The sequence below is a fragment of the Lasioglossum baleicum genome, chromosome 16, assembly GCF_051020765.1.
Source record: "Lasioglossum baleicum chromosome 16, iyLasBale1, whole genome shotgun sequence".
NCBI lineage: Eukaryota > Metazoa > Arthropoda > Insecta > Hymenoptera > Halictidae > Lasioglossum > Lasioglossum baleicum.
Window position 1 is genome coordinate 8,017,559 of NC_134944.1, and position 27,655 is coordinate 8,045,213.

The following is a 27,655-nucleotide window of genomic DNA, read 5'->3' on the forward strand; positions in this document are numbered from 1 at the left end:
GACGCTGATCAGCATTTCCGGCTGGTTCTCGCGGCCAGTTCGCGGAAAACCGGGCCAAACAGACAGCAAACAAACCGCGGCACGCTGGAACAGAGGAAGCTATGCTCCTGGAGGGAAACAAACTGCCACCCACGCTCTAGAACGAGATCTGCTAATTAACCTGTCGATCGGTCATCCGTCTGCCACGAGGGAATCGCCATGGTGAGTCCTGTCATGTTTTTCTCTTCTTCTTCTTCTTCATTGTTACCGTGATCCTCGTCGGAAGCGTTCAAGCTCAACCCTCTGCGCTCCCACGTCAAGTTACCACTGTCACGTGACATTCGCGATCTCGAAGTACACTCGAAAATTATTGGTTTTATACACTTTGTTGTTTAAAACACTACGTGTACGGAGCACCGACAGTGATTATTTTGTATAACAAGAGTGTATCTATACAAATTTTTCCGATTTTTTAAATTAAACAGTTCCTCGTGGATGTGTTTTTACAATTTCGATAATCGTGAATGAAAGATACTAAATTTAGTGTTAAGGTCATAGCTAGACAGCGAATCTCTATGCGAAATAAAAATTTTTTATCCGGATTGCAACAAACTGGAGTGAAACACGAGTTTATTTTATGTTTAATAGATTGAAAAGACTATATTAATAGTATTTTAAAAATCTTCTAATGTTTTTACCGTTTTAAATTACACTTGCTCACTTTTGTCATAAATGCATGAAATCCGCTGTCTAGTCATGACTCTCATTGACACTCTCCGTTTTTCAAAGAATTATTAGAAAACTGTCGATAAGTGTATGCATTAGAGATTTGATATGCTTTCGAGAAGTGAAAGGTGACCCCGTCTTTCAGTGATTCGTAAATATTTATTGCACGTGTTATTATGTTTCTATTATTGACGAAAGCACGTGGCGGAGAATGAAAAGTTACGGTGTCCCATTATCGTCCTTTATGTGCGCTGACAATAGGGACCCTTTCAGGTAGATTGCACCGTACGTTAATTTTTTATAGCTAGATTGACTCTCGGAGCTTGTTTGACAGCTTGCAATAAAAATAAAAATATCACAGTCGTAAAAATTAATTCTTCGCAGCTACAGTTTCAGAGCTAGTTCCGCGTCTTGCAATAGAAATAAAAAGATCACAATTGACAAAAGTAATATCATTGTAGCTAGATCAAGTTTCACAGAGCTGTTTCTATATCTTGCAATAAAAAGAAAAATATCGAAATTGCCAAAATCCATTTTTTGCAGCTAGAGTCTCTGAGCTTGTTCGACAGCTTGCAATAAAAATAAAAAGATCACAGTCGTCAAAATTAATTTTGGTAATTATTTACAAAAGCACCACCCTCTCCGATTTTGATAAAATTGATATATGATATAGATATGGACATTTTGAACAACTTTTTCCTTTTCTAATATAGGGGGGTCGCTTGTAGTTTTCGAGATATTTGCAAAAAACTATCGCGAATACTGTATTGAATTTTTCGCATTCCTGGACACTCCGCTGCAACGTAGATCTGTTTAGGTGCGGCGTTTGTTTACATTTTGACGCTGTAGAGATAAGAGAGAAAACAGGGGGGGGGCGGAAAGGGCCAGCCGACCCCCCTATATTGGAAAAGGAAAAAGTTGTTTAGAATGTGTTGCTGCATAACATATATAAATTTCATCAAAATCGGAGAGGGTGGTACTTTTGTAAATAATTACCAGAGTAATATCATTGTAGCTAGATCAAGTTTCACAGAGCTGCTTCAATATCTTGCAATAAAAATAAAAATATCAATTCGCTAAAATTCAGTTTTCGCAGCTAGAGTCTCGGAGCTTGTTCGACAGCTTGCAATAAAAATAAACAGAGGGCGCCCATCGCTTGCAATAAAAATGAAAATACCGTCCAGTTAGATCGTGACTCGGAATTTCTTCGATAGCAATGAAAAATGTGAAAATCACACGGAACGAGTTTTGTGCAGCCCCGCGAATCGTTGATATTTAATTAAAGGAATTAGTAGTCGCGTCGAGGAAAGTTTGTCTCTCCCGGAGTCAGACACCGTCGGCTTTTCTAGAGATGGGCTCTTTCACGGGGGATCAAGCTAAACGACGTTTCCGGATAACACGTATAGAAACTGTTTGAACTAGGTCGCACACCTTTTTCTCCCCGTGTACCGCAGTAGCCCGCCTCGCATCCAATTCGACCGACTCTCCGCCCGCACGAAATTGCATCTGTTTCATCGGCATTCAGGAAGAGTGCCAAACTTTCGTCTCTGTCCGGTTCCTCGGCTCCGTTCTTCTTCCTCCTAGGCAGGGAGCCGGAGTACCAATCCTCTCGCGAATCACGATCGATCGATCGCGCCGGCACCGCATCCTCGACGCCGGAGATTAATCCTGCTCGGGATGCGCCATGGTTTCCCAAACGATGCACCTCTTCAGAAAGTCCCGAAGAATTTCGAACACTCCCGAAACTGAAATTCTTCGCGATGCTGCACAGAAACAGAGCCACTCAATTTTTTTGATATAATCTGTGGTAGAAACCAGGGACCGAAAATAACAGTTATTCTAAAATTTTCTACGATAAAAATCATTAATAAAAAGTTGATGATTAATGAAATTTAAGATAATGTACACGAAATATAAAGAAACGAATTCGAAGAACAAAATGATGCAATTTGCAATGTTGCAAATTTTATTTTAGATGAAGGTCTAGCTTGGTGCAGCACAATTACTGAAAATCCTGTTGACAGGCTCCCAGTAGATAAAGCTAAAGGAAATAAATTTTTATTTTGCTCGAGTTTGTTTTCAATCTTTATTTGCAATGTTGCAAATTTTATTTTAGATGAAGGTCTAGCTTGGTGCAGCACAATTATTGAAAATCCTGTTGACAGGCTCCCAGTAGATAAAGCGAAAGGAACTAAATTTTTATTTTGCTCGAGTTTCTTTTCAATCTTTATTTGCAATGTAGCAAATTTTATTTTAGATAAAGGTCTAGCTTGGTGCAGCACAATTATTGAAAATCCTGTTGACAGGCTCCCAGTAGATAAAGCTAACGGAACTAAATTTTAATTTTGCTCGGGTTTGTTGCAATCAAGGCAGAGAATTTTTATTTTGGCAGGAGCTGTATTGATAACTTCGTGGAGAGTGACTTGGCTAAAATTTTCTTGGAAAGGTCGGGATAATCGGTGTACATGTGCGATCGAGAAACTATTGTTCGGCTCGAACACGAGCGGGTCCGATCGTTTCGCGCGAGAACAAATAAAAGAGGAAAGGAACGCGGGTGCAACAACGGGACAAGACTGTCCTCTCTTCCTCCCCGCTGAACTTCCCTTTGGATTTATGATTGCTGTACGGTGCAAAGGGACCGTGCTCGTTTCCTGGTTGTAAAGGGAGATATATGAACCTTAGGGGACACCGTACATCCAACTGGAAACTGCGAGGCAGGCACACACGTGCGACCACCGAGGGCTATTTGCAAAGACCAATCCTTTGCTGGTGGTTAATCGAACATTTAGAGCATAATTTAATATATTCTGCTTTGAATTTTTAACTTCTACATTTTTCAAATTATTTGCAATTTCATCAGCCTGTTCCAAAAGTTTCCCTGCCCGTTCGGTATGTGCGAAATTTCATTTTGAAAGATATTTTCGGAACCGAATTGTTTCTGCATAGGAGAAGGCCGCTGCAGTTTCGGATAGTTCATCCGCAGCATAATGCACCGAGTCGGCGGACTGCAATTCGTACGCCGATCGATCTATCGAAATATTGCGAGACACTCGAACAGTGCGGTCATCGACGAGCACCGATAGCTCTGACGTAACGCGAATAATACGGCAATAGAACATCCTGTATTGCGACGATGCACCCTGCACCGTGGTGCAACTATACTTCGGTGCAACATTTTCATCGCAGATACGAACGGTTTCGCAGTGTTCGATTGCGATTTTTTTCCACGGAATTGCAACACTCCAACGTCGACAATTTTCTAAAAATAGCAAATTTACTGTCTTCATTCTTCCGTCTGTTACAACACGAATAAATTTTTTGTGCACAAATTATTAATGGTGTATAAAAGTAGAATCTTCGAGTTTTAAAATAAGCACAAATTCGTGTTCGTACCATTTTTTTTTCACGAAATTATGACTGTTCAAACGTAATCAAACCTTTTCTGAAAAATTGCAAATTTTGTGTCCTCATTTCCCCACGTGTTACAACGTGAAAACATTTTTTATGGACAAATTATTGATGGAATACAAAAGTAGAAGCTTCGAGTTTTAAAATAAGCACAAATTCATGTTCGTACCATTTTTTTCACGAAATTATGACTGTTCAAACATAATCAAACATTTTCTAAACAATTGCATTTGGTTCCTCATTTCCATACCTGTTACAACATGAAAACATTTTTTCTGGACAAGTTAGTTCATAAAGATAGAAGAAGAAAGGATTATTTTGCCGATCCTAGTGGTCGCCTAATGGGAAACGGCGATGTGGGTCTCGAAGAAACGCATCTCGTCGTTTTCATCCGGCTTCCCCGATTTCTATGGGAACCTGTCCGTTTTCTGCCATCTCGCCCTTTGACAGCCGCAATTAGCGAGTACGTAACTGCTAAGCAATTATCGAGGACACGCGATATGCTTGCCGCGGGCTCTCGAGGGCTGACCACGGTTCGCCAGAATCGGTAGGTGTCCGGTCAAGAGGTCATCCGACCGGGCAATTTTTCCCAGTGCCGACTACAATGCCGATCTCCATTTAAAAAGGCTTGAATGCCGACAAGATTCGCGAGAACAAAAATTTAACTTGTTAAACGTCGATAAATGTTTTCAATATCAAAAATTGCCACCCATCATCGAAGAGTCTCGTTAATTCTATGGTATTCTATGGTTGTCATGCAGAACGCCGCATGTCACATACTTTTACTTTCGAGATATATTGCCGTTTGAAGTTTTGCACTATTTTTTTGATCCTTTAGAATTTGTTTTCACGACCTTTTTCTGATAAATACATAAATCCTATACTATAGCGCTCAATTAACGCATTTAAAATTTTTTGAAATTGTGATAAGCGGCGTTTTTCCTTGCAACCACAGAATCTCGCTGGGATCTACAGGTTTCACAAGATCGATAACACGAGGGATGAGCGCAGCGTATCGTTTCGATCACGCTCTCCAGGGTTCGAATTCGATCTGTCGCGAGAGGTTCGCGAGTCGATCGGTGAAAGGTTGATCTTGTTTCGACGGAAAGAAGGAAAACGCAAGTGCGGATTCGCGAGGAGATAATCGCGAGAGCGATCAGCGTATAAGACGAACACGGAAACGCGGCGTGTTGGTCCGATGCGTATGGGTTCGTTCCTAGACGCGTATCGCTTTCCGGTTTGCGTAGTAATTTATTTGATGGGATTGATGCCGCTCACGGGAGCCCATAACTTTCGTCATTTCTCCAGTCAGAGTTGGAAGAGACCACCTAGAAAAGAACCGGAGAAATTCTCTCATCGATGCGAAGCAGCGAACACATGTAAATCGCGTGACCCCTATTCGGGACACGATTCCGACAGAAGTGCAGGAAATCTTTGCGGGACCGTACGAAATCGCCGTGGAAGATACGCGTTGAACACCATTCGGTGGATGGCAATATATTTGGAGAACAATTCTACGGATAGGAGGACGTTTGAAAAACCATTCGGTGGATAGCAATACATTTGGAGAGGCATCCGGTGGATAAAGATGCAGTTGGTAAACCATTCAGTGGATTGAAATACAGTTGGAGAACTATCCAGTGGATGGAGATACATTTGGAGAACCATCTGGTGGATAGCAATACATTTGGAGAACCATCCGGTGGTTAAAGATGCAGTTGGTAAACCATTCAGTGGATTGAAATACAGTTGGAGAACTATCCAGTGGATGGAGATACATTTGGAGAACCATCTGGTGGATAGCAATACATTTGTAGAGTCATCCGGTGGATAAAAATGCAGTTGGTAACCATTCAATGGATTGAAATACAGTTGGAGAACTATCCAGTGGATGGAGATACATTTGGCGAACCATTCGGTGGATAGCAATACAGTTGGAGAATCATCCAGGTGATAACAGTATCGTTAATGAACCATCCAGTGGATAGTAATTTATTTTGAGAACCATCCGATGGATAACAGTAGAGTTGAGGTACCATTCAGTGGATAGCAATATCTACAATTTTTGGAACAATCCGGTGGATTGCAATACATTTGAGGAACCAGCTGGTGAATAACAATGTTCACAATTGAGGAACCATTCAGTGGATAGCAATGCATTTGGCGAACCATCCGGTGGTTCGGCTCGGCTCGGTTCAAAAGTGAGAAAAAGTGGTCGGCCCACGGGCCCGCGTGGCTTCTCCGGGGCCCGTCAAGACCCGCCGAGAGATAAGCCGGAGACAGTTCGATCCGAGAAATCGATTCTCGGCTTGTCATTGCTCAACGTAACACCGATCGCGCCTTGTAACGCGCCAACACAGAAAAGTAACGATCGATTTAATCGAGCCTGGTCTCGCTCACAGGCAAGCCGCTGATGGAACCCACGATCTTGATGCGAAGCGATGCGTTGCGATGCGTATACTCTTCTTCTTCGCGTACAACCTGTCCTCGTTTGCGTCCGGGCCGTTCACGTTTTTAAACAAATTTCCGACGATTACGCAACTGTCCCGTTAACCCGCGCATTCACTAATTCCTTCTCGAGTTGGGACACACGTGAGATGATCGTACATGCTCCGTTCGTTGGGAACGGTGTCGAGGAGTCGATACACACTGTCGATTTCTGTCTGGAAGCTGTAGTACAATGTTACAGGCTTAATCACCGATAAGGCAAGATTAGTTGTGGAACACTGGGTTCAGTTGTAAGCTAGACGGTTCTCCGAATGTACTGCTATCCACTAAACAGGTCTTCGACTGCTTATACACTGCATGGTTAAATGTATGATGTTCACTGAAGGGTTCTTCAACTGTATTACTATCCACTGAATGGATCTGCAAAAGGTTTGGTCACCCGGTAGACAGTTCTTCTTTTTGCACAATGCGCCTCGGTTTATGCAGAAATTGTCCTCCGATATTGTTGTCTCACCGAAAAATTAATATACCCGGTCAACAAGACCCGCTGCCATTGCATTGAACGTTTATACATTTTAGATTATTAGACAATATCTACACACAGTCTTCTTTTTCAATTTTTATACATTTTAGATTATTAGACAATATCTACACACAGTCTTCTTTTTCAATTCTTATAAATTTTAGATTATCAGACAATATCTACACACAGTCTTCTTTTTCAATTCTTATAAATTTTAGATTATCAGACAATATCTACACACAGTCTTCTTTTTCAATTTTTATACATTTTAGATTATTAGACAATATTTACACAGTCTTTCTCTGAACGTTTACACATTTTAGATTATCAGACAATATCTACACACAGTCTTCTTTTTCAATTTTTATACATTCTAGATTATCAGACAATATCTACACAGTTCTCTTTTTTAATTTTTATACATTTTAGATTATTATACAATATCTACACACAGTCTTCTTTTTCAATTTTTATACATTCTAGATTATCAGACAATATCTACACAGTTCTCTTTTTTAATTTTTATACATTTTAGATTATTATACAATATCTACACACAGTCTTCTTTTTCAATTTTTATACATTCTAGATTATCAGACAATATCTACACAGTCGTCTGTTTTCATTTTTATACATTTTAGATTATTAGACAATATTTACACAGTCGTCTGTTTTAATTTTTATACATTTTAGATTATTAGACAATATTTACACAGTCGTCTGTATTCATTTTTATAAATTTTAGGTTATTAGACAATACTTGCACAGTCTTTTTCCGAGCGTTTATACATTTTAGATAATTAGACAGTCTATTCCTTTTCCATTGAGCATTGATTTATTTTGTACGATCGGATAATGGCCGCCCCCTTCCGTATAAGGGAAAGTGGAAAATGTTGATTTTCATAGACGGAGAAGTGACGGACAACCGAGTGGGTCCACCGGGACCCCGTCCATCAGGATCCGTGGGACTGCGTATTGGTACGGTTTCGCATGGTTGTGTTATCCCGTAAGGCCCCGGACACCATGAAAATTTCATCGCACGCGAGAAGAGGAGCGGTAGCGAGACCGAACGGCCTGCATACGTAATACACCTTCTTAGCTAATATAGGCCGGTTTCGTTTCGGGGCCACGGCTCTGCTCCCCTCGCGGCCTTCTTACCGATGTCTTCTCGTTAAAGGTTTCTCCTTTCGATAAAAAGAACCTCTTCCTGGTCCTCTGATCTCTTCGGGATCTATCCCTACTTTCGTTGCTTTTCATCCTTTGGATCCTGTCGGTCCAGGGTCCACTTGGACCCACAACGTGACATCTATTAATTGCTCAACAGTGGGCCTTAACACTTAGCGAGTAGTAAAAGTGATTGACACGTTCCACCCCTTCGAAATTACGAAACTGAATTTATTTTAAGGGATCGCGTTACTTGAGCACAGAACTGAATCATTTACAATGGATTTTTGTAATTTCACTAATTATAAAATGAAAAATATTCACCAATATTTTGAGACCTGATTTATTTCCGAAGTTTCGGCCGTGTTCTGGCGATTTCGGATCACCGTGGCGATCGATCCGGGCTCGGTAAAGTTGCATCGGATCGTTACGCGCGTTTGCTCGGCTATTAACCTCGATAATCTGTGATCTTCGGCGTCGAGAGATACCGGGAGGGACCACTTTCGTTCGGATACGCGTCGGTTTCGTTTCCCGGAAACCCGTCGCATAAGACGACGCTAATTGTGAGATCGATCATTAATTCCCTGTGGACGTAGGCCGGGTCCCGTGGCCTGCCGATTAACACGCGTGTCGTGTGCAGCAGTGCTCACCTGGATTCGCGAAGTTTCGAAGTCAATTCTTCGGGGAATCGACTCGACAAGAAGTTAATGCAATGAAGAAACTTTCAAATTCGCCGATGTTTCTAATCTTCTCGAATGCGGTGCCAATGGATTGTCGAGGTCCTCCCGATTAAAACGAGCCCAAACACGACGTATATCGGTCCATTTTTACGAACTTCGTAAAACCATGTCCTCCATTTTGTTATTTACATCGAGTACAGAACTAGTCCGATTTGCGTCGTGTTTGGGCTCGTTTCAATCGGAAAAATGTCAGCGATCCACCGGTACTGAATTCGAAAAGGTGCAAAGAAAAATGGTGGAACTGGAAATTCTTCTTTAGCATACGATAAGTGTGGTTGAGATAAGAGACAGAAGTTCTCCCGATTAAAACGAGCCCAAACACGACGTAAATCGGTCCACTTTTACGAACTTCGTAAAACCATGTCCTCCATTTTGTTATTTACATCGGGTACAAAACTAGTCCGATATGCGTCGTGTTTGGGCTCGTTTCAATCAGAAAAATGTCAGCGATCCACCGGTACTGATATCGGAAAGGTGCAAACAAAAATGGTGGAAGTGGAAATTCTTCTTTATTACAGGATGAAGTTAAGATAAGGGATACAGGTATTGAGTATCGAGGAAAGAGAGTTGGGTCGTGCAAATTGAAGTGTAACATAGGTTTAGTCAAATTTAAGAGTGAGCACTACTGTTACTTACACAGAGGCGAGCCCGGAAGATTTCGCGGCTGTTTATACGGGCGGTCGCGCGAGCGCACGATAGCCTTGTGTGGTCTCCGCAGGAGAGAGATAAAGTGAAACCATGGGGCCACGCTGTCTCGGGATTCAACCTCGATCTCAGGGCCGTTTGCGGCGCGCGTTTCTTCCCGTTCCGGTTTTCGTCCTGCCTTCCCTCCTACGAAAGATCCCCCGGATCGCCTCCGTTGCGAACGCTATACCGATCCACACCGATTCCGCATCGAACGTTCGTCTTCCTGGATCGTTAGATCTCGGCTGTGTGTGTCATATCGATACCGAACAGTTTTCACATTTTGTCGGATTATTCTCTGTTTATTATTTATTCGGCAGCTTCTCTCCGTCGCAAACGATCGAGAAAGAACCTCCGGATCGCCTGTGTTGAATCGAACGTTCATCTTCCTGGATCGTTAGATCTCGGCTGTGTGTGTCATATCGATTCCGGACAGTTTTTACATTTTGTCGGATTATTCTCTGTTTATTATTTATTCGGCAGCTTCTTTTCGTCGCAAACGATCGAGAACCATCGATCCTCGACATCCATCGACGATAAAACTTTCTACCAATGGTAATCGGTGATTAGGCGACTCGGTTGCGGCAAATCGGGAACAAGGGTCACATCTGTTCCCCTGATTCGAATTTGGCTGTCGCGTGTGTCCGTGATCATGCTGCTCGCGCAACCTGTATAATCGTGTAACCTCTGCGACCGCGCATTAATTAGTCGACTCTCGCGAGCATAAGCGAGCTCATAGCGTGCACCTCGCTGTCTACTTTCTCCGGTCGGTATCCTCTTCTATCAGTGACGATTGCGATTCAAATTAATCACCTTTACAATTTTTGTAAAATTTTTTCCGCGGATGGATCGGCCACAGATTTGGAGATCGAAGTCTTACCTTCACGACGAGACCTTAAACACGAATGTACCATTTTTTGAAAGAAAATTACGACAGGTCAAACATCGTTAGATTTGATTCCGAAAAATGTGCGAAAAATGTTCGACAAATTTCGAACGGTTATAGTTTCGTGAAATTAAAAATCGTATGGACATAAACTTCGGCTTATTTTACAGCTTAAAGGCTCTACTTTTACTCTATTTTACTAATTTATCCGTAGAAAAATTTTACACGTTGCAACGGGTGTGGAAATGGGGACACATAAATTTGCGGAAAATGTTCGGTGACGTTTAAACTGTTGTAATTTCGTGAAAAAAAATCGTGCGCACCTAAACTTGGGCTTATTTTAAAGCTCGAAGACTCTGTTTTAACAGGATATTACTAATTTGTCTATAAAAAATTTTTGCATGTTGTAGAAAGTGGGGAAATGAAGACACTAAATTTGAAATTCTCATTTGTACAGTCGTAATTTCATGACAAAAAATTGTGTGAACATTAACTCCACTATTACAGAGTATCGCTAGTTCGCCGAACAAATTGTATTAAATTAATTGGAATCGCCGGTAGGAAAGCAATTAGCCCTCGCGTTGGAACGTTGGAAGAGCATATGGAAAAGTGCATAATCGCGGCGGCTCGGTAATCGCAGAAACGGGGTCGCGCGGAGGGATGCTGTTTCGCACAGGTCTCGGAAAGCCTGTTGGTTTCCATCGTGCTCGTATTTGCACGTGGGTACGAGCGGCGTATCGAGAGACGGACACGTGGTAACGGTAGACGATGCTTCGGGCGCCGATCTCTCCCTCTTCTTCTTCGTTCTCTTCCCCCTTCTCTCTCTCTCTCTGTCTCTCTTTCTCTTTGAAGTAAGATTCCCAAAGAAAGAACGTGGCTGGCATGGACGAGCGAGCAAAGAATGCCGCCTTCGTGGAGGCAGAGCCTCTAGATCCGACGAGATTCGACCTTGAGCCTCGTGAGATCCGCCGCGTGTACGTCTCGAAAAATTTCCCAGGCGACGAGATCGATCCATCGATCGATCGGTCCGGGATTCGCGCGAGACCAGACCAGACGAGACGAGACGTGACGAGACGGCTCGCCGGCCGGGGCCCCAGGACCACTTTCGAAATTCAATGGAAACACGCGTGCTATTCGACCGCTGGAGTCGACATCAAAGGGATACCCGCTCGGAAACCGGTAAAGCTGTCCCGTCCCGTAGCTTTCCTCATGGTTGTCGCATGCTCGCTGGGAAAATTCATGTCAATTTCCATGGACCCCGAAGCGGAATCGTTGAAACCATGCGTCGTCACGTCACGAGAAAATCTAGACTTTTCAAACACAACTTCGTGGCAGCCCTTTCCTGTGCAAATCATAGTGTCCATGCACGAATCATAATATCCATGCACAGATCATAATGTCCATGATCAAAACGTCACGTTCATGTACGAATCATAATGTTCATGAACAAAACGCCGTGTTCATGTACGAATCATGATGTTCATGAATAGACAGCGGATCTTTATGCAAAATAAAAATGTTCTACCTGCATTGTAACAAAGTGGAGTGAATTGGAGAATTTATTTTCTTTCAAAATATGTGTTTAATAGATTGGAATCAATGTAACAGTGGTTTTAAATTCTTCTGATGTTTCTACTATTTCAATTTACACCTACTAATTTTTCCCATTAATGCATAAAATCCGCTGTCTGTTCATGAACAACTCACAATGTTCATGCACAAGTCATAATGTTCGTGCACAAGTCACAATGTTCGTGCACAAGTCATAATGTTCCTGCACAAGTCACAATGTTCGTGCACAAGTCATAATGTTCCTGCACAAGTCATAATTTTGGTGAACAAGTCATAATGTTGGTGAACAAGTCATAATGTTCCTGCACAAGTCATAATGTTCCTGCACAAATCATAAAGCTCCTGCACGAATCATAAATCTCCTGCACGAATCATAAAGCTTCTGCACGAATCATAAAACTCCTGCACGAATCATAAAGCTCCTGCACAAATCATAAAGCTCCTGCACAAATTATAAACGTCGATTGTGGTTATCGGTCTCCAACGATTAGCAACGACGCGACGCCCGCGAACAATTGACTAAATTCCATCGTATTCGAGAACAATTCAATTGTCCGTGAACGTTCCCCTCGATTGGGTTCAAACGGAGCCGATGCGAGTAAACGACCGGTTACCGGTGCGCGATCTTTGCGCTTCGCGGTTTGCGCGTGTCTCGGGTGAAAGTATTATCCGTCGAGGCCCGTTCGAAATGTCGACGAGCAAAATTGTCGTTTCGAAACCAGCCAAAAATTGGCACGTTCCGTATGAAGAAGATGCAAAGAGGATAGAAGAAGATGAAGGAGAATACTCTTCTAATCTCTAATCGGTTCCAATTAATTTACGATTCGGTCGAGCGGAAACAGGTTCTCCGGCGACTGTAAATTCGTAATCGACGATCTACGAGGAAAGTATAATGATCGTTGGTCGCGAATCGGCCAACTGGGATCGTGTAGCACGCGCGTGTCTTCGTAGACTCGAAGACCGGAGCCTTTTTTTTCGCGTTCTCCTCCCACTTTCTCGGCTCGGTTCATTGAGAAGCTTGTTCCTCTCGTTATCGGCTGTATCTCGAACCAGTCCGAGCCACGCCGTTGAAAGGTTGAAGCCGAACGGAACGGTTTCTCGGCGATCTCGAGAAAGGATGCGCACCGCTGCGGATGTCCCGATCGTGGGAACACGATTCGCGCGGCGAGGTTCGAATAGGTCGCGCGACCTCTCTCTCGAATTATTACTCGGACACGAACCCGAGTTTGCTTTGCCCACGCCGGCCCGAAATCGCAAAAATGCCGCCGACATGCCAACCTCCGAACCTATAAACGATTTTTGCAGAACTTTTGCAAACATTTTTTCATTCTCAAAATATAGAACATTCAAGCTGCAAAATAAGCCCGACTTTACGTTCGTACGATTTTTTTTCAAGAAATTGTGACTGTTCAAACATCATCAATCATTTATCTAACAATTGCGAATTTGGGGTGTTCTGATTTTCCCACGTGTCACAAAGTGGAAAAATTTTTCATGGATAAATTAGTTATAGTCTGTGAAAGTAGAGGCTTCAAGCTTTAATATAAGCCCAAGTTTATCTTCATACGATTTTTTTTCAAGAAATTGTGATTGTTCAAACATCGTCATACATTTTTTGCGAACAATATTCGACTATTTTTGACAATGTTTGAACTGTCATAATTTCGTAAAAAATAATCGTAGCGCAACAATCTTGCACTCATTTTAAAGATTGAAGACTCCACTTCCGCACACCATTCTTCATTTTCCTCTAGAATATTTTTACATGATGTAGCAGATGAGAAACTGGGGTCCCATTTTTCTCTAAAAAATTATATAAATTGAAACCTCTGTCGCGAAAAGTGAAAAAATTTTTCTTGTGAATAAATCTTCCACAGATTTGAAGATTGAAGCCTCCGCTTCGCAAAGAGACCTTAAAAATCGATGTACGATTTTTTAGGGCTGTTTTATAGAACAAAAATGAGCATCATGTTTGATCGTCTAAGGTACCTCATATTATTGCAAAGATGCCAGTGCACCTTCCAATTTAAAGCTTAATAGAACGACTAGAAAAAATCGTAGATAAAGTTTCTTGGTGTCGTTGTAAAGAGGAAGCTTTAATCTTGAAATCTGCGGTGGTCTCGGTCGCGAGAAAAATTTTTCAGTGTTTTCAGAGCCCTTTTATTGGTAGAATTTTCGAGAAAAACATGTTTTCGGTTTTTCATCTGTCACGTCTTGCAAAATTGTCTCGAGGAAAAATGAATGATAGTTAGTAAAAACTAGAAGTCCGAAGCTTTAAAATGAGACCAGGATTATTATTGTACTATTTTGTTTAACGAAATCGTCGCTGTTTCAATTAAAACTTTGCTGTTCCAGATGACGCGGAGGAAATCGGTGGCGCTTGCTCTCTACCGATGTCTGATCTTGGCCGGAGCGATCTACTGTTCGTCTTGTCAAAGCGTGTCCTCCGGCTCGGACAACAAGGCTGGTAAGTCAGCGAGTTTCTCCGAAACTTGGTCTATTTTTTAAACAATCTCCCCCGGAAGCGTTTCGCTTAATAAAAATAGAAACTCGTTTGACCGACGTGGTAGTAGGGTCAAATCCTCTTCCGTCGTTGCTTCAGCCAGCTTTCGCAGGATAGGAAAACTGTGTTGAAAAGCGGTGGTCTTTTGCGACAAACTTTTTCTCTCCGGACGGGGCACATAGTGTTTCCCTCTGTTTGCGAAGTTGTGCTCGCGGAACGGGCGCGCGGCTGTTTCCGAGAGAGCTGCTCCATTCGTCGACGAGCAAAGATTCATTAAGGTTGAGAGCTTGCAGTTCGTGCCGTCGGCTCGTTGCGACGAGGGGAACGGATCTCTTCCTTGTCCCCGATTTATTGTCACGTGTCTTGAACCGGCGCATTGACGGGGCCCATCTTAATTACCGGCGGCGCGAGCGCGTCTTCCATTTTCTCGATTGTTTTCCCCGCATCCGGAAAAAAGGGGCTCGACATCGCGCGCTTTTTGTTCGCCAACGTATTCGTCACATTTCCCCGATTAAAATGAGTCCAAACACGACGTCATTCGGAGCACATTTGCTCGTTTAATCCACGATATAGCAGACCCTCGATTATCCGAACGAAACATTAGAAAACAGATGACGAAACAATTACTAGCCAACCGTGCTCCTAACAGTGTCGTGTTTGGACTCATTTTACTCGGAAAAACGTCACGAACATGTTCCCAAAAAGGAAAAACAAAAAATGTTCATGTTTTCTTTAACAAGAAAAAAGAATCGACAGTCGATACGGGATGAGTTTTCCTATGTTTCATGTGTATCGGAGCACACACGAGTGTTTTTTTTCTTCGGCACCGTGCTGAGTGACCTACTGACCCGAGGTACACGTCGGCACACACACGTACAGCGCGTTCCCTAAATCTCTCGAGCATAAAGAAGGAAATAGAAAGAGAGAGGGAGATACATGTCGTCGCGTTGAACGAGATTATTAATGTCATTATCGTGTGCCGTGTATATTTTCGAAATTCTGGCCGCGGGACAGAGGAATGTTCTCCCGCAGCGCGGAGGAACGTTTCCCCGCAGTTTCCTGCATGGCGATCGAAGAATCCGCAAAGCCCGTCGCAAGCCCGACCACCCGCATTCCATTTCTGTTGATGCATCGACCGAAAAAATGCCACCTGTTGCTATTTGCTCCATTAGAAATCTGTTAATCGCGGTTTTTGTCAGATTAAGATTGTCCCCACTCTACCCTTCCCCCTCTACGACGTTCCCCCACGCCCTCGGCCCGGTCACGTGACGCGTCTGTCCTTGTCAACTCTGCTGCACCGTTACCATGAAAATGAGGTGTAATTTAAAATAGTCAGAACATTAGGAGAATTTATAACATATCGATCTTATTAAAATAGAAAATTCCATGTCACTCCAGAAAATTCTTATTTCGCATAATGATGTGTCCACTTATGATTACATATAAAATTTTGTCGTATTAGAACAACTAAATTACCGCTTGAACATCGTCTTAAATTACTTCTATATTGGTCTTAACAATCTCTTGATTGAAGGGGTCCCTGACCGACCGTGAACGCGTTAGGAATCAAGAGCAGCGAGGCCACGCCCACTTCGGAGCGGCACTCCGCGCGTCGGTAGTGGGCGTGGCGCCGGTGCTCCCGATTCCGACGAGTGGTTGGCCCGCAGGGCAATCTTTGCCCACCGTTAGACGCGCTCGTAAACAAACCTTGATCCCTGGCCTCTCGATACTCGATTCGTCGCTGTGAGAAATCGCCGGCTTCTAACGAGCGAAAAAAATCCTCGGAAGCAATTACTCGTCGTACGTCACGCTTGTTGCGTGAAATATGCGACACGCGCAACCTGCGAAACTTCGGAGATCGTGCATCTAGCCGTGCATTATGCGCAAATGGGACGAGAAACGTAACGAAAGCGGGGACGTCGGAGCAAGAGAGAGGGGGAGGTGGAAAGAGAGAGAGAGAGAGAGAGAGAGAGAGAGAGAGAGAGAGAGAAGGAGAGCAGAGTCGGAGAGTAACCGTGTTCCTTCTCCGCTTGTGTTTCGATGTACGCGCGCATCCGTGCGAGACTATGTCGCGACGCATGACACGTGTATTTATGCGACACGACTCGAGTACTGGCGCCTGCAGCCAGCCGTTTCGTCCCCGTGGGACATTCGGAGACACCGGCGGACCTCGGCCCACTCGGCATACCGATGAAACATTTATGCGAGTACACTAACGAGACACTGGAGGGAGAAGAACTGTAGAAGAATCTCTTGACAACCTCGGATTTTCCAAATTTTTCATAAAGCGATCATATTAAAAGCGGTTTCCATCGACCTCGATAATCGAGTTTGGATAATAGAGGTTCCACTTTGTAGTAGATTAAACGAGCGCACACGATCCAAACTTCATCGTGTTTGGTGTCGTTCGGATCGGTAAACGATCCTCACAGAACAGGATAATTGAGTTCGGATAATCGAGGTCCCACTTTATGGTCGATTAAACGAACGCACACGATCCAAACTGTGTCGTGTTTGGTATCGTTCGAATCGGAAAACGGTCCTCATAGACCAGGATAATCGAGTTCGGAAAATCGAGGTTCCACTTTACGATGGATTAAACAACCGCACAAGATCCAAACTTCATCGTGTTTGGAGTCGTTCAAATCGGAAGAATACGACAAATATGCTAGTGGAAGTTCCACAATTGTCTCGCGAGGCAGGAATGCTGAAGTAACGTATTTGTAGATCATAGAAGTAGAAATGCTATTCACTCGCACCTCTGATATCCTTTTTTTTCCGAATTTTAATAAAGCGATTATCTTAAAACAGGTCCCCTTCGGCCAGGATGTTCGAGGTTCCATTTGATAATGAATTAAACGGCTACTCAAGATCAAAACTGCCTCGAGTATAACCTCGAATTTCCAAATTTCCAAATTTTTCATAAAACGATCCCCATCCACAGGGGTAATCGAGTTCGGATAATCGAGATTCTACTTTATGGTGGATTAAACGACCGCACACGATCCAAATAGCGTTGTGTTTGGTATCGTTCAAACCGGAAAAATACGACAATTATGATAGTGAAAGTTTCACAAGTTTCATGCGAGGAAGGAATGCTTCGCTGAAGTAACGTATCTGTAGATCATCGAAATAGAAATGCTATTCACTCGAAATCTCTCACATTCAAGTACGCGATCGGAGTTCGATAAATTTATGACAGTAGGATCGTCGCGATCGTAAATCCAGCAATGATAAATCAAGGGAATCGCGTGTCCAGTAATCGGTGGAAACGTATAATAGAACGGGCATCGATTAATCAAGGTGACTCGCGTCGTTATTCAAGATATTACCTATTTATTTATGTTCGAGCCTACGGGACGCGTAAAATATTCCAAATCTCACGTGCTGGGTTTTTTTTCAAACTCTTCTCCATTCAAATTATTCAGTGAAAATTAAATAAAAGGCTGAAAATCGTGAAAAACTAATTTTCATAATTTTTAAATGGTCAACACACATAAGAATTTTTTAAATTTTCTTTGCCGGGTCAAGTAAAAAATTGGTGGGGAGTAATTTTTCCTTAAATCCGAAAAACACAATTTTTTCCAAAATTCTAGTCCTTCTAACTTGGCAGATAAACTGAAGTCAAATCCATTTATGAAAATTTTATCCTCATTTAAAGTGTTATTAGACCAGGGTTTCCCAAACTTTTTCTCTGATGGAGCACTTTAAGGCTCTTCGAATTTTGACGGAGCAATCTTGCGTAATTTGAAGGGTAGGTAATGACACATAATCATGAATAGATTGCGGATCTTTATGCAAAATAAAAATGTTCTGCATTGATTGTGGGGGAAGATGGGATAAAATAAAAATTGATTTCATCCCTTAATCACTTTGTTACATTAAAAACGATATTACAATATTCTTAAATTTTTCTAATCCTTTGCTGTTTTATATTTTACTTAACCAATTTCTTCATAAATGCATAAAGATCCGCAGTCTAATCATGAATGTCTTAAATTATTCATATGTAAAATTATTATAGTCAAAGTGTTGAAAAAAAGATTTGTTATTAATATTTCTTCTCGGAGCACAGTTTGGGAAATCCTGTATTATATATATACACTATCTACTAATTATTTACTAATTATTTACCAGACTAATTGACCACTAAAACACCGACAACCTTCTGTTCTTAGGCCAGAACGAGAGCAAACCACGGGTCTTCTCCCCTCGGATGGACTACGACGAGTGGACACCGCTGGGTCGTGGCGATCCACTGAAGAACAACCCGACCTTCGACTACGTTCCCCCAGTGCTGGACCGAGTGCAATACTGGCTGGACTCGCACACGACAGAGTCGTCCTTGAAGCGTGACGTGTTAGTCCTGGGCGTAACTGCAAAGAAAACAAGCCCTAAGATCCCGGAGCAGTTCCTGAAGTTCGTGGACGGGCCGAAATTCTCGAAGAACTCGAACCAGGACACTCCGTATCGAAACGACTTCACGGGAAGTGGGGGTGCGGAGCCCCCGAAGCTGATGCGAACGACGAGCTTCCGTAACGGGCCGACGATCGACTACAGAAACCAGAATCGAATACAATCGTTACCAGCGAGTTACTACCCGAGTCCTTTCTACGGACACAAATCGAAGCCATACACGATGATGCTGCCGCCGCCATTGGTGCAGAAGGACAAGATAGTGAGCTTCGTGGAGCCAACGCAACAATTCAGCACTCAAACCGAGGAAGGACCCGTGCTGCGTGAGCCATCACAGTTTTACGTTCCCTCGAAGAACTATAACAATCAGCACGCCCCATCCACGAAGTCGCAATCCCAGAACTTCAAGTCGCCTAACAAAGGCCACATAATCTCTCAGGTGGAGACGATAAAGAGCGTGCAGCAGGGGTCCTCGACAACCCAGCCTCCGAAATCCCGGCTGGAGAGCGTGACCGCCCCCTCCGTGTCCTTCGAAAAGTCGAACCTGATCTACCAATCCACGCAGACTGTCTCCAGCGGCTGGCCCAACAGCGTGATTCAGTCGACTCCAAGTACTGCTTTCGATCAACCGCACTGGCAAGTTCACGACTACAATCGCGACCACTACGAGATCGACCACCACGTGGCGGCGTCGTCTAACCAGCACGAGGTCGTGGTGGAGCAGCAGAACGCGAACATAATCGTGGACGGAGACAGCGGCGAGAACGAGGAAGTGATTATAGGGCAGAAGGAGGCGGTCCCGTCGACGCCAGGTCGTCTGACCACGGATCCCGAGTTGAGCGGCGATCAGACGCAAGCGGAGACCGAGGAGAAGATGCACATAGTCCTGGCGAACACTTCCGGTAGCCAGGAGAGCGACAGGGAGCCGGTTGCAGTGGTGATGCCGACCAATTACTCGGAGAAGAAGCCTCCACCTAGCTCTCCAACTCTCCCCGAGGCTCAGACAAGTCCACCAGAAGTGTCGACAGTCGAGACGGAGGTGACCAGTCATCGGCGACCGGAACCCCCGAGGAACCTGCCGATGATGTCCGAGGAGAGTCATCAGGCTGCTGTGCAGTTTCCAGGAGCGATGGTGCCCAACAGGATGATGCAGTCCCACAGACAACACCTTCAACCTGGACCCAGACCAGGCTCCCTTCACTCCTTCGGCTTCCCTCAAGCTCCACTTCAGTCCATGATGCACCCTCAACCCAGACCCAATCACGCAATGATGCAGTTCCTGGGAAGCATGCGTCCCGGCATGGGATTCCGGGCGCCGGGTCCCATGGCGATGTTCCCGCCGATGACGCACATACACGCGCCTCCCATGAAGAGCCACGCGGCGCCGATGGATCAGCATCATCAAGAGTTCTCCATCACCTTCACCGAGTCCCCAGAGCAATCTTCCATGAGCGATCAGCTCGCGGTGATCGGAATAGAGGAGGATCACGAAGCTGATCGTCACCGATCTAGACTCCCCGAGACCACCACGCCGATCCCCATTACTAGTCCCACCATGAGCCCTCTCCTGCCTACTGTCTCCACCATGGAACACCCTTCGGAGATGCTGCAGACCCATGATACTCAAGGGTCCTCGCAGAATTCTCTGCTAGGCGCTATCTTGACGAAAGAGAAGGATGAGGAGGCTGATGCTAGACCGCAGGTGACCACTGTGCAGAGTCTAACGACCGACCCTATATTCTCTCACTACAAACAACCCGCGAAGCCTCTTCGAGGACCCATGTACCTGATCATTCAAGGTCACTCGAAGGTTAAGACTTATAAACCCACGGTGACCAAGCACGGCATGCCGAAGAGCGAGATCAAGGAGGCTACGACGGATAGACAGCTGTCGAAGTTCGAGCAGTTCATCAACGAGAACACGAAGAGCAGAAACGTGACGAACGCGGCTGTTCTGGAGAAGAAGAAGGCGGAGGAGAAAGCCAGGGCGGAGAAGATCGCGCAAGCTCGGCAGAACAGCTTGATGAGCTTGGTCGAAAGCGGATTGGGCAGCTTCGCTGTCTCACCGTCGCCGTCGTCTTCGGCTACTCCGTCCGGAGAGGAAGAGTATCAACCGAACTCCGTGACCACCATCGAGATCAATGGGAATTAGGCTGATCCCTCGTCACGTTGTCGTCGCGCCGTCCCGAAAGGACACACCCGGAGATTCGAACGTCTCTTCGGGTACTATTATTACGTTTTTTCTACGATATTTATTCTATTATTATACACCGTGATCATCCGAGTAGAGGCTCAACAGCGCGGCAGGACACCTGCCTCGGTCTCTCATCTGCGGTGAGAGAGGCGCGCCAATTTCTTATGTGCCAGTATACACGCGTACGCGATACAAATACACTGCGACACGTGCGACTGTTCCGCGAGGGTCTCTGTTTCACCCGTGTCGGGGAGCTCCGTTGATGAGAATATTCGTTTGTCTTTTTTTACTTAAACATTTTATGTGCAATTGTATGCTCAATTTTCTTCAACTGGTCCGTCCCGTGACATTTTTTAATAGTTTTTTGTCGAGTCACGTGGTCTTGTAGAGCCACCTGCTCTTGTAGACTCACGTGTTCTTGGAGATCGACGCGCAGCTCGTGTCGGATAGATTGTTCCTCGGGATCGATGTTACGGACTTTGTTCAAAGTCGAGTATCATGTAGTACATGCATAATTAGGGGGGGTTTAAGTCATCATCTCCCTGGATTCCAATTAGTTTATTATAAGAAACTATTTTTAGTTGAACCTCTGCTTAGAGGTCTCCATTCCATGTCTAGGTCGTTTCAAATCGATTATTCTCGAGGATCGAGGTTAGGGACCTTGTTCAAAGTCGACTATCACGTAATACATGCATAATTAGGGGGGGTTTAAGTCATCATCTCTCTGGATTCCAATTAGTTTATTATAACAAAGCATTTTTAGTTGAACGTGTGCTTAGAGGTCTCTATTCCATGTCTAGGTCGTTTCAAATCGATTATTCTCGAGGATTGAGGTTAGGGATCTTGTTCAAAGTCGAGTATCATGTAATACATGCATAATTAGTGAGGGTTTAAGTCATCATCTCTCCGGATTCCAATTAGTTTATTATAACAAAGCATTTTTGTTGAATCTCTGCTTAGAGATCTCTATTCCATGTCTAGGTCGTTTCAAATCGAGTATTCTCGAGGATTGAGGTTAGGGACTTTGTTCAAAATGAAGTATGATGTAATACATGCATAATTAACCAATTTGTTTATAAAATTATAATTCTTCGATGCCTAGGAACTTTCATCACATCTGGGTCAGTATTGAGAACAAATTTTTTTGAAAATTACCACCAGATTCTAATTGTAATTCTGTCATGCCCCAGCTTATCAGAGTTCCAGGAAAATATGGAACTGGTCCGGAACACGCGTGAAACAGGGGCCCAAACATTTCAGTCTCGCACAGGACAACCAGCAGAGAAAGAAACAGCGTGTCGTTAATATCGTTCTGCGTAAAACACATGTCGCCCGTTGCGACGATGAGATTGCTCAACGGATTCAGGCAGACCGAGAGCTGCCGCGGTTATCTATCGAAGCGGAAACGTCAGGGAACGAGCTTCTGAATGTTATTTATCGTAGTCGAAAGTTTAATTTATTATTTTCTGTTCCGAATCTACGGTGGACAAGAGATCGACGGGAAAAAAACGGAACCTCGCGATCGACGGAGAACGAGATGCTCGATCATGCTCCGCGCGTATGGTATTATTCACGCTAGTCTTACGCTCATCACTTACCGTACCAATACACCGCGTTCTCCCCGACGCCCGTAAAAATCGTTGGCACGTTCGCTACCACTGTCACAAATGCTCGTCAACTGTTTTTTAGCGTGCTCAAAGATAGTCAAATAAACTTCATTAATTTTATTTATCAAATTAATTTGCTGTAAAAAAACGTGGTGCACAATATTCAGATATGTTGGGTCTTTCTTCCTCGAAATTTGTTTCAATTAACTTTATTTGTCAAATTAATTTGCTGCTGAAAAATCTTGGTGCACATTATTCAGAGATTTTGGCTCTTTCTTCTTCTAAATTTGTTTGCTGTAAAAAAATCGTGGTGCACAATATTCAGAGATTTTGGGACTTTCTTCTCCGAAATTTGTTTCAATATAGAATAAAAGAGCTACGTTGCATAAAATATTTCCGAGCGAACGTGTTAACTTTCAGCGTTGACAAGTAAAACTCGAGACAAGGAATATTAGAAATTGAATTTGTCACTGAATTTGCTTTCAATTTGTTTGCCATTTTTAACGGGTAGCTAGGAACACGACGTCAGAAACGGGGGATACGTATCGGCGCTCGCGGGCAAAGTCGCCAGATAAATAGAAACGATGTCACGTGACCAGCTCGTGGTGGAGTGGGGAGTAGCGTCGTAGAAGGGGAAGGTAGAGTGGGGACACAAGTCTTGGCGATTCTGCTTGCGAGTCGATCGTTCGATTGTCGATCGCGCGCTTCAACGGGAAATCACGAGCGTCGCAAACATGTATCACGGATATGCTGTACCGTGTACGATCATTGTACCTGACGGTCGCAAGTGTCTTTTGAGTTTCCGTTTGTCAATAAAATTGTCGCATCAGCACACACCTATCAAAATGGTGAATCCATTGAAACACTGTCAATCCTGTTAAACAAATTCTATCGACGCTCCGCGGAATAACTGGAATCACTGGATGTTTGAACAGTTATAATTTCTTGAAAAAAAATCGCACGGACTTAAATTTGGCCTTATTTTAAAACTTGAAGCCTCTATTTTCACAGACTACCACAAATTTACCCATAAAAAATTTGTTCACTTTGTAACACGTGGGGAAATGAGAACACCAAGTTCGCAATTGTTAGATAAATGTATGACGATGTTTGAACAGTTATAATTTCTTGGAAAAATATCGCACGGACATGAATTTGGCCTTATTTTAAAGCTTGAAGCCTCTACTTTTACACACTATCAGTAATTTGTCCATAAAAAATTTGTCCACTTTCTAACAGGTGGGCAAATGAAGACCCTAAATTCGTAATTTTTAGAAAATGTTTATTGAAGTTTGAACAGTTACAATTTCGTGAAAAAAAATCGTACGGTCACAAACTCGGGCTCATTTTAAAGCTTGAAGCCTCCACTTTGACAGACTGTCAGTGATTTGTCCATAAAAAATTTTTCCGCTTCCTAACAGGTGGGGAAATGAAGACACTAAATTTGCAATTTTTCGAAAATGTTTGATGATGTTCGGACAGTTATAATTTCATGGAAAAAAATCGTACATCAATTTTTAAAGTGTCGTTGTAAAGGGAGACTTCAATCTTCGAATCAGTGGAAGAAAAAAATTTTTCAATATTTTTAGAAACGCGTCAATTTGACCGCGTAAAAAAGGAGTCTCGTATGGGATTTGATAGACATATCGATGTAGTGTTTGAAGAAAATATGTTCCCGTTGTCGAAGAAAATAGCGGTGCGACGCTTCGGAACGGTCTCGCGACGAATAAATGGCAATCGATTACACGCCCACCACCCCGGCGAAAATTTATCGCTGGAACAGCTCCTCGGGAGCGTCCGCGGGATTAAAACTGCCGAAACGGTACTTTGTTTCGATTTATCGGCGCTAATGATCCTTAATTCTCGTCCTCGACTTTGAATCACCTTCGTGTTTCTTGGGCGCCATGCCGACGGTCACGGCGTAACCCCGTATTTTTCTTCCATTGACCGATCGACGGGGACGAATAATTACTATTTCGTTACTGCGATCGAGTAACGCGAGCCTGGCTCGATCGCAAGATCGATAGCCGAAAACAGGAACCACGAGGAGGAGGGATCTGAAACGCCGAGTCAGTGCTGCCCTGGATCCTCTTTCGTTCAAAATGGCGGATTCTAATATTTGTAATTCACGTTGCATCCATGAGGAATTCAACAAAATTGATTTCTTTGGGTAAACATTATTTAAAAAAGTGACTAAAAATTTGTATAGAGATGCATGTTCCTTACTTCTCCAAAATAATATGCAATTTTACTAATGTATACCTGGACTGCGGATTTTTATGCACGTATGGAAAATTTGGCTGGGTAGAATATATAAAACAGTGAACAATAATTAGAAACATCCAAAGATATTGTTTATTTTTAACGTATAAAAATGATGAAGAGATAAAGTTTTATTTATTAGGTTGAAGGGAAAGTTCTCTATCGTGTTTCAAAGAAAATTCCCATTATCTGTAACACCTCGTTGTCATTTTTCAGATAACAATGACTCGCTAGCAACATGTGTTTTTGATTTAGAAGCAAAATCACCTGGTTATTTAAACTACGACAGAACTTTCCCTCCAAACTTAATAACTTCTGCTTCCCACAGTCGAACAGTTTATTTTGCACAAAGATATGCAGTCTAATAATCAAATCCGTCTACTAATAATGACAATCTCTAAACTACAGTCGTTCGGAAAAGAAGTTATGGCAGTGCTTCAAATTTACCTTAAAAATAAATTAAGAAACAGCTTCAAAGCCAGCCTCAAATTCACCAACAAAATAAATGAAAATCAGTTTCGAAGACAGCTTCAAAGACAGCTTTTCGAAGTAGATTAAAGCCAGTTTTTCTAAGTAGATTAAAGACAGCTTTTCTAAGTAGATTAAAGACAGCTTTTCTAAGTAGATAAAGACAGCTTTTCAAAGTAGATAAAGACAGCTTTTCGAAGTAGATAAATACAGCTTTTCAAAGTAGATAAACACAGCTTTTCGAAGTAGATAAAGCCAGCATTAAAGATACCTTAGAGCCAGCGTCAAAGTCAGCTTTTCAAAGCCAGCTTTACAAAGCCAGCTTTATAAAACCAGCTTTATAAAACCAGCTTTTCAAAACCAGCTTTTCAAAACCAGCTTTTCAAAGCCAGCTTTATAAAACCAGCTTTTCAAAACCAGCTTTTCAAAACCAGCTTTTCAAAACCAGCTTTTCAAAACCAGCTTTTCAAAGCCAGCTTCAAAGCATCAGACATTTATATTTTGCAGAAAGATCCGCAGTCTAATAATAATGAAATCAAATCCGTCTACAAATAATAATCTCTAAAATAGTCGTTCGAAAAGGAAGTTATGTCAGTGACGCGAGTAGGAGAGCATGATGGTAGATTCGGAACGTGGGATTGAAAGGGCTCGAATTGAAATTTTAAGGTCCCCGAACGCGAGAGTATGGAGGCGAATGATTTTCGAAGGTCGAAGGGCGGAAGGGGCCCAGAAAAAGAGAAAGAGAGAGGAAGAGACTTGAAAGGGACTCTCGAAGACTGTGCAGGAGTGGAGAGGAGACAGACCGGGCCGAACCGAAAGCACGAATTTAAGGTTAATTTATGGCGTAATTTAGTTTCAATGTCGGTAGCATAAATCTCCCGTGGAGGACAGGGGTCCGGGGCCCCGCGACGTGCGTGTCGAGAAAAAAGTCGACGAAATAAAGTTACCGGCACGTAGATGCTGGACCAAAGCCGGTACCGAGTGCACCGGTATCTCTCCAGCCTCTCTTCCCCTCTTTTTCTCCGTTTCTCTCTTAATGATTTGGTTTCGCTTAGCTCCGGTTCCCACCGGGCCTATCCGGGCTCTACGGACATCCAGTCTCCATCCTCCGCTGAGAAACCTCGATAGAAAAATATTGACGGAGATCTGAGTATCAGCTGCACAAATTCATGGCTCCCTTGTAAAATTATTAGAATTATTAGAATGATTCTTTCGCATTTGGTGCGGGAATCAACAATTCTTTTGTTGCACATTTAGTGCCTTCGTTCTCCCACCTATTACAACGTGAACAAATTTTTCAGGGATAAATTAGTGATAGTGTGTGGAAATGGAGGCTTCAAGCTTTAAAGTGAGTCCAGGTTTATCTACATACGATTTTTTTTCACATGATTATGACTATTCAAACTTTGTCGAACATTTTCCAAAAATTGCAAATATAGTATCCCCATTTCTCCACCTGTCGCAAAGTGGAAAAATTTTTCATGAATAAATTGGTGATAGTGTGTCAAAGTAGAAGCTTCAAGCTTTAAAATAAGCACAAGTTTAGGTTCGTACGATTTTTTCTCACGAAATCATGGCTGTTCAAACATCGTCAAATCTTTTTCGCGAACAGTATGAGACTATTTTTGGGAATCAAGTTTGACAATATTTGAACTGTCATAATTTCGTACAAAATGATCGTGGAACAATGAACTTGGGTTCATTTTAAAGCTTGAAGAGTCTACTTTCGCTCACCATTAGTCATTTTCCTCTAAGATATTTTTACACGATGTAGCAGATGAAAAACTGGAGACCCTATTTTCCTCAAAAATAGTATGAATTGAAACCTCTGTGTGAGGATCGTGCAGCAATAATCTTGGACTCATTAGGATGTGAAAAATTGGTTTTCCAATGTCGAACCCATAGAAAAAAATAATGCGAAAATCGCGTTTCGACATCCTGAGATAAAAGCCAAGTAATTTAATAAAAATTTGAATAAAATCGAATATCAAGAGCATAATTAAATAGAGCGTAAAACAAGCTTTAAAATTACATTAAAACAAAGGAACAAAAATCCTACATTCCTATCTTTACAA

The 27,655-nt window shown here is 43.0% G+C and overlaps 1 protein-coding gene across 1 annotated transcript; it reads left to right on the top strand.

The window, feature by feature from the left end:
• Positions 1-58: 58 nt before the first annotated feature.
• LOC143217010 (uncharacterized) lies at positions 59-23,821 on the top strand. Its single transcript, XM_076440679.1, has 3 exons — positions 59-201; positions 14,486-14,597; positions 18,812-23,821. The coding sequence occupies exons 1-3, from the start codon at positions 199-201 to the stop codon at positions 21,199-21,201; spliced, it is 2,505 nt and encodes an 834-aa protein (XP_076296794.1). The 5' UTR covers positions 59-198; the 3' UTR covers positions 21,202-23,821.
• The last annotated feature ends 3,834 nt before the right edge of the window (positions 23,822-27,655 follow it).

Excerpts from the sequence above, each read along its gene's own strand:
- LOC143217010 (XM_076440679.1), top strand. Across the intron at positions 14,598-18,811 it reads CGGCTCGGACAACAAGGCTG|GCCAGAACGAGAGCAAACCA; the intron begins GTAAGTCAGCGA and ends TTCTGTTCTTAG.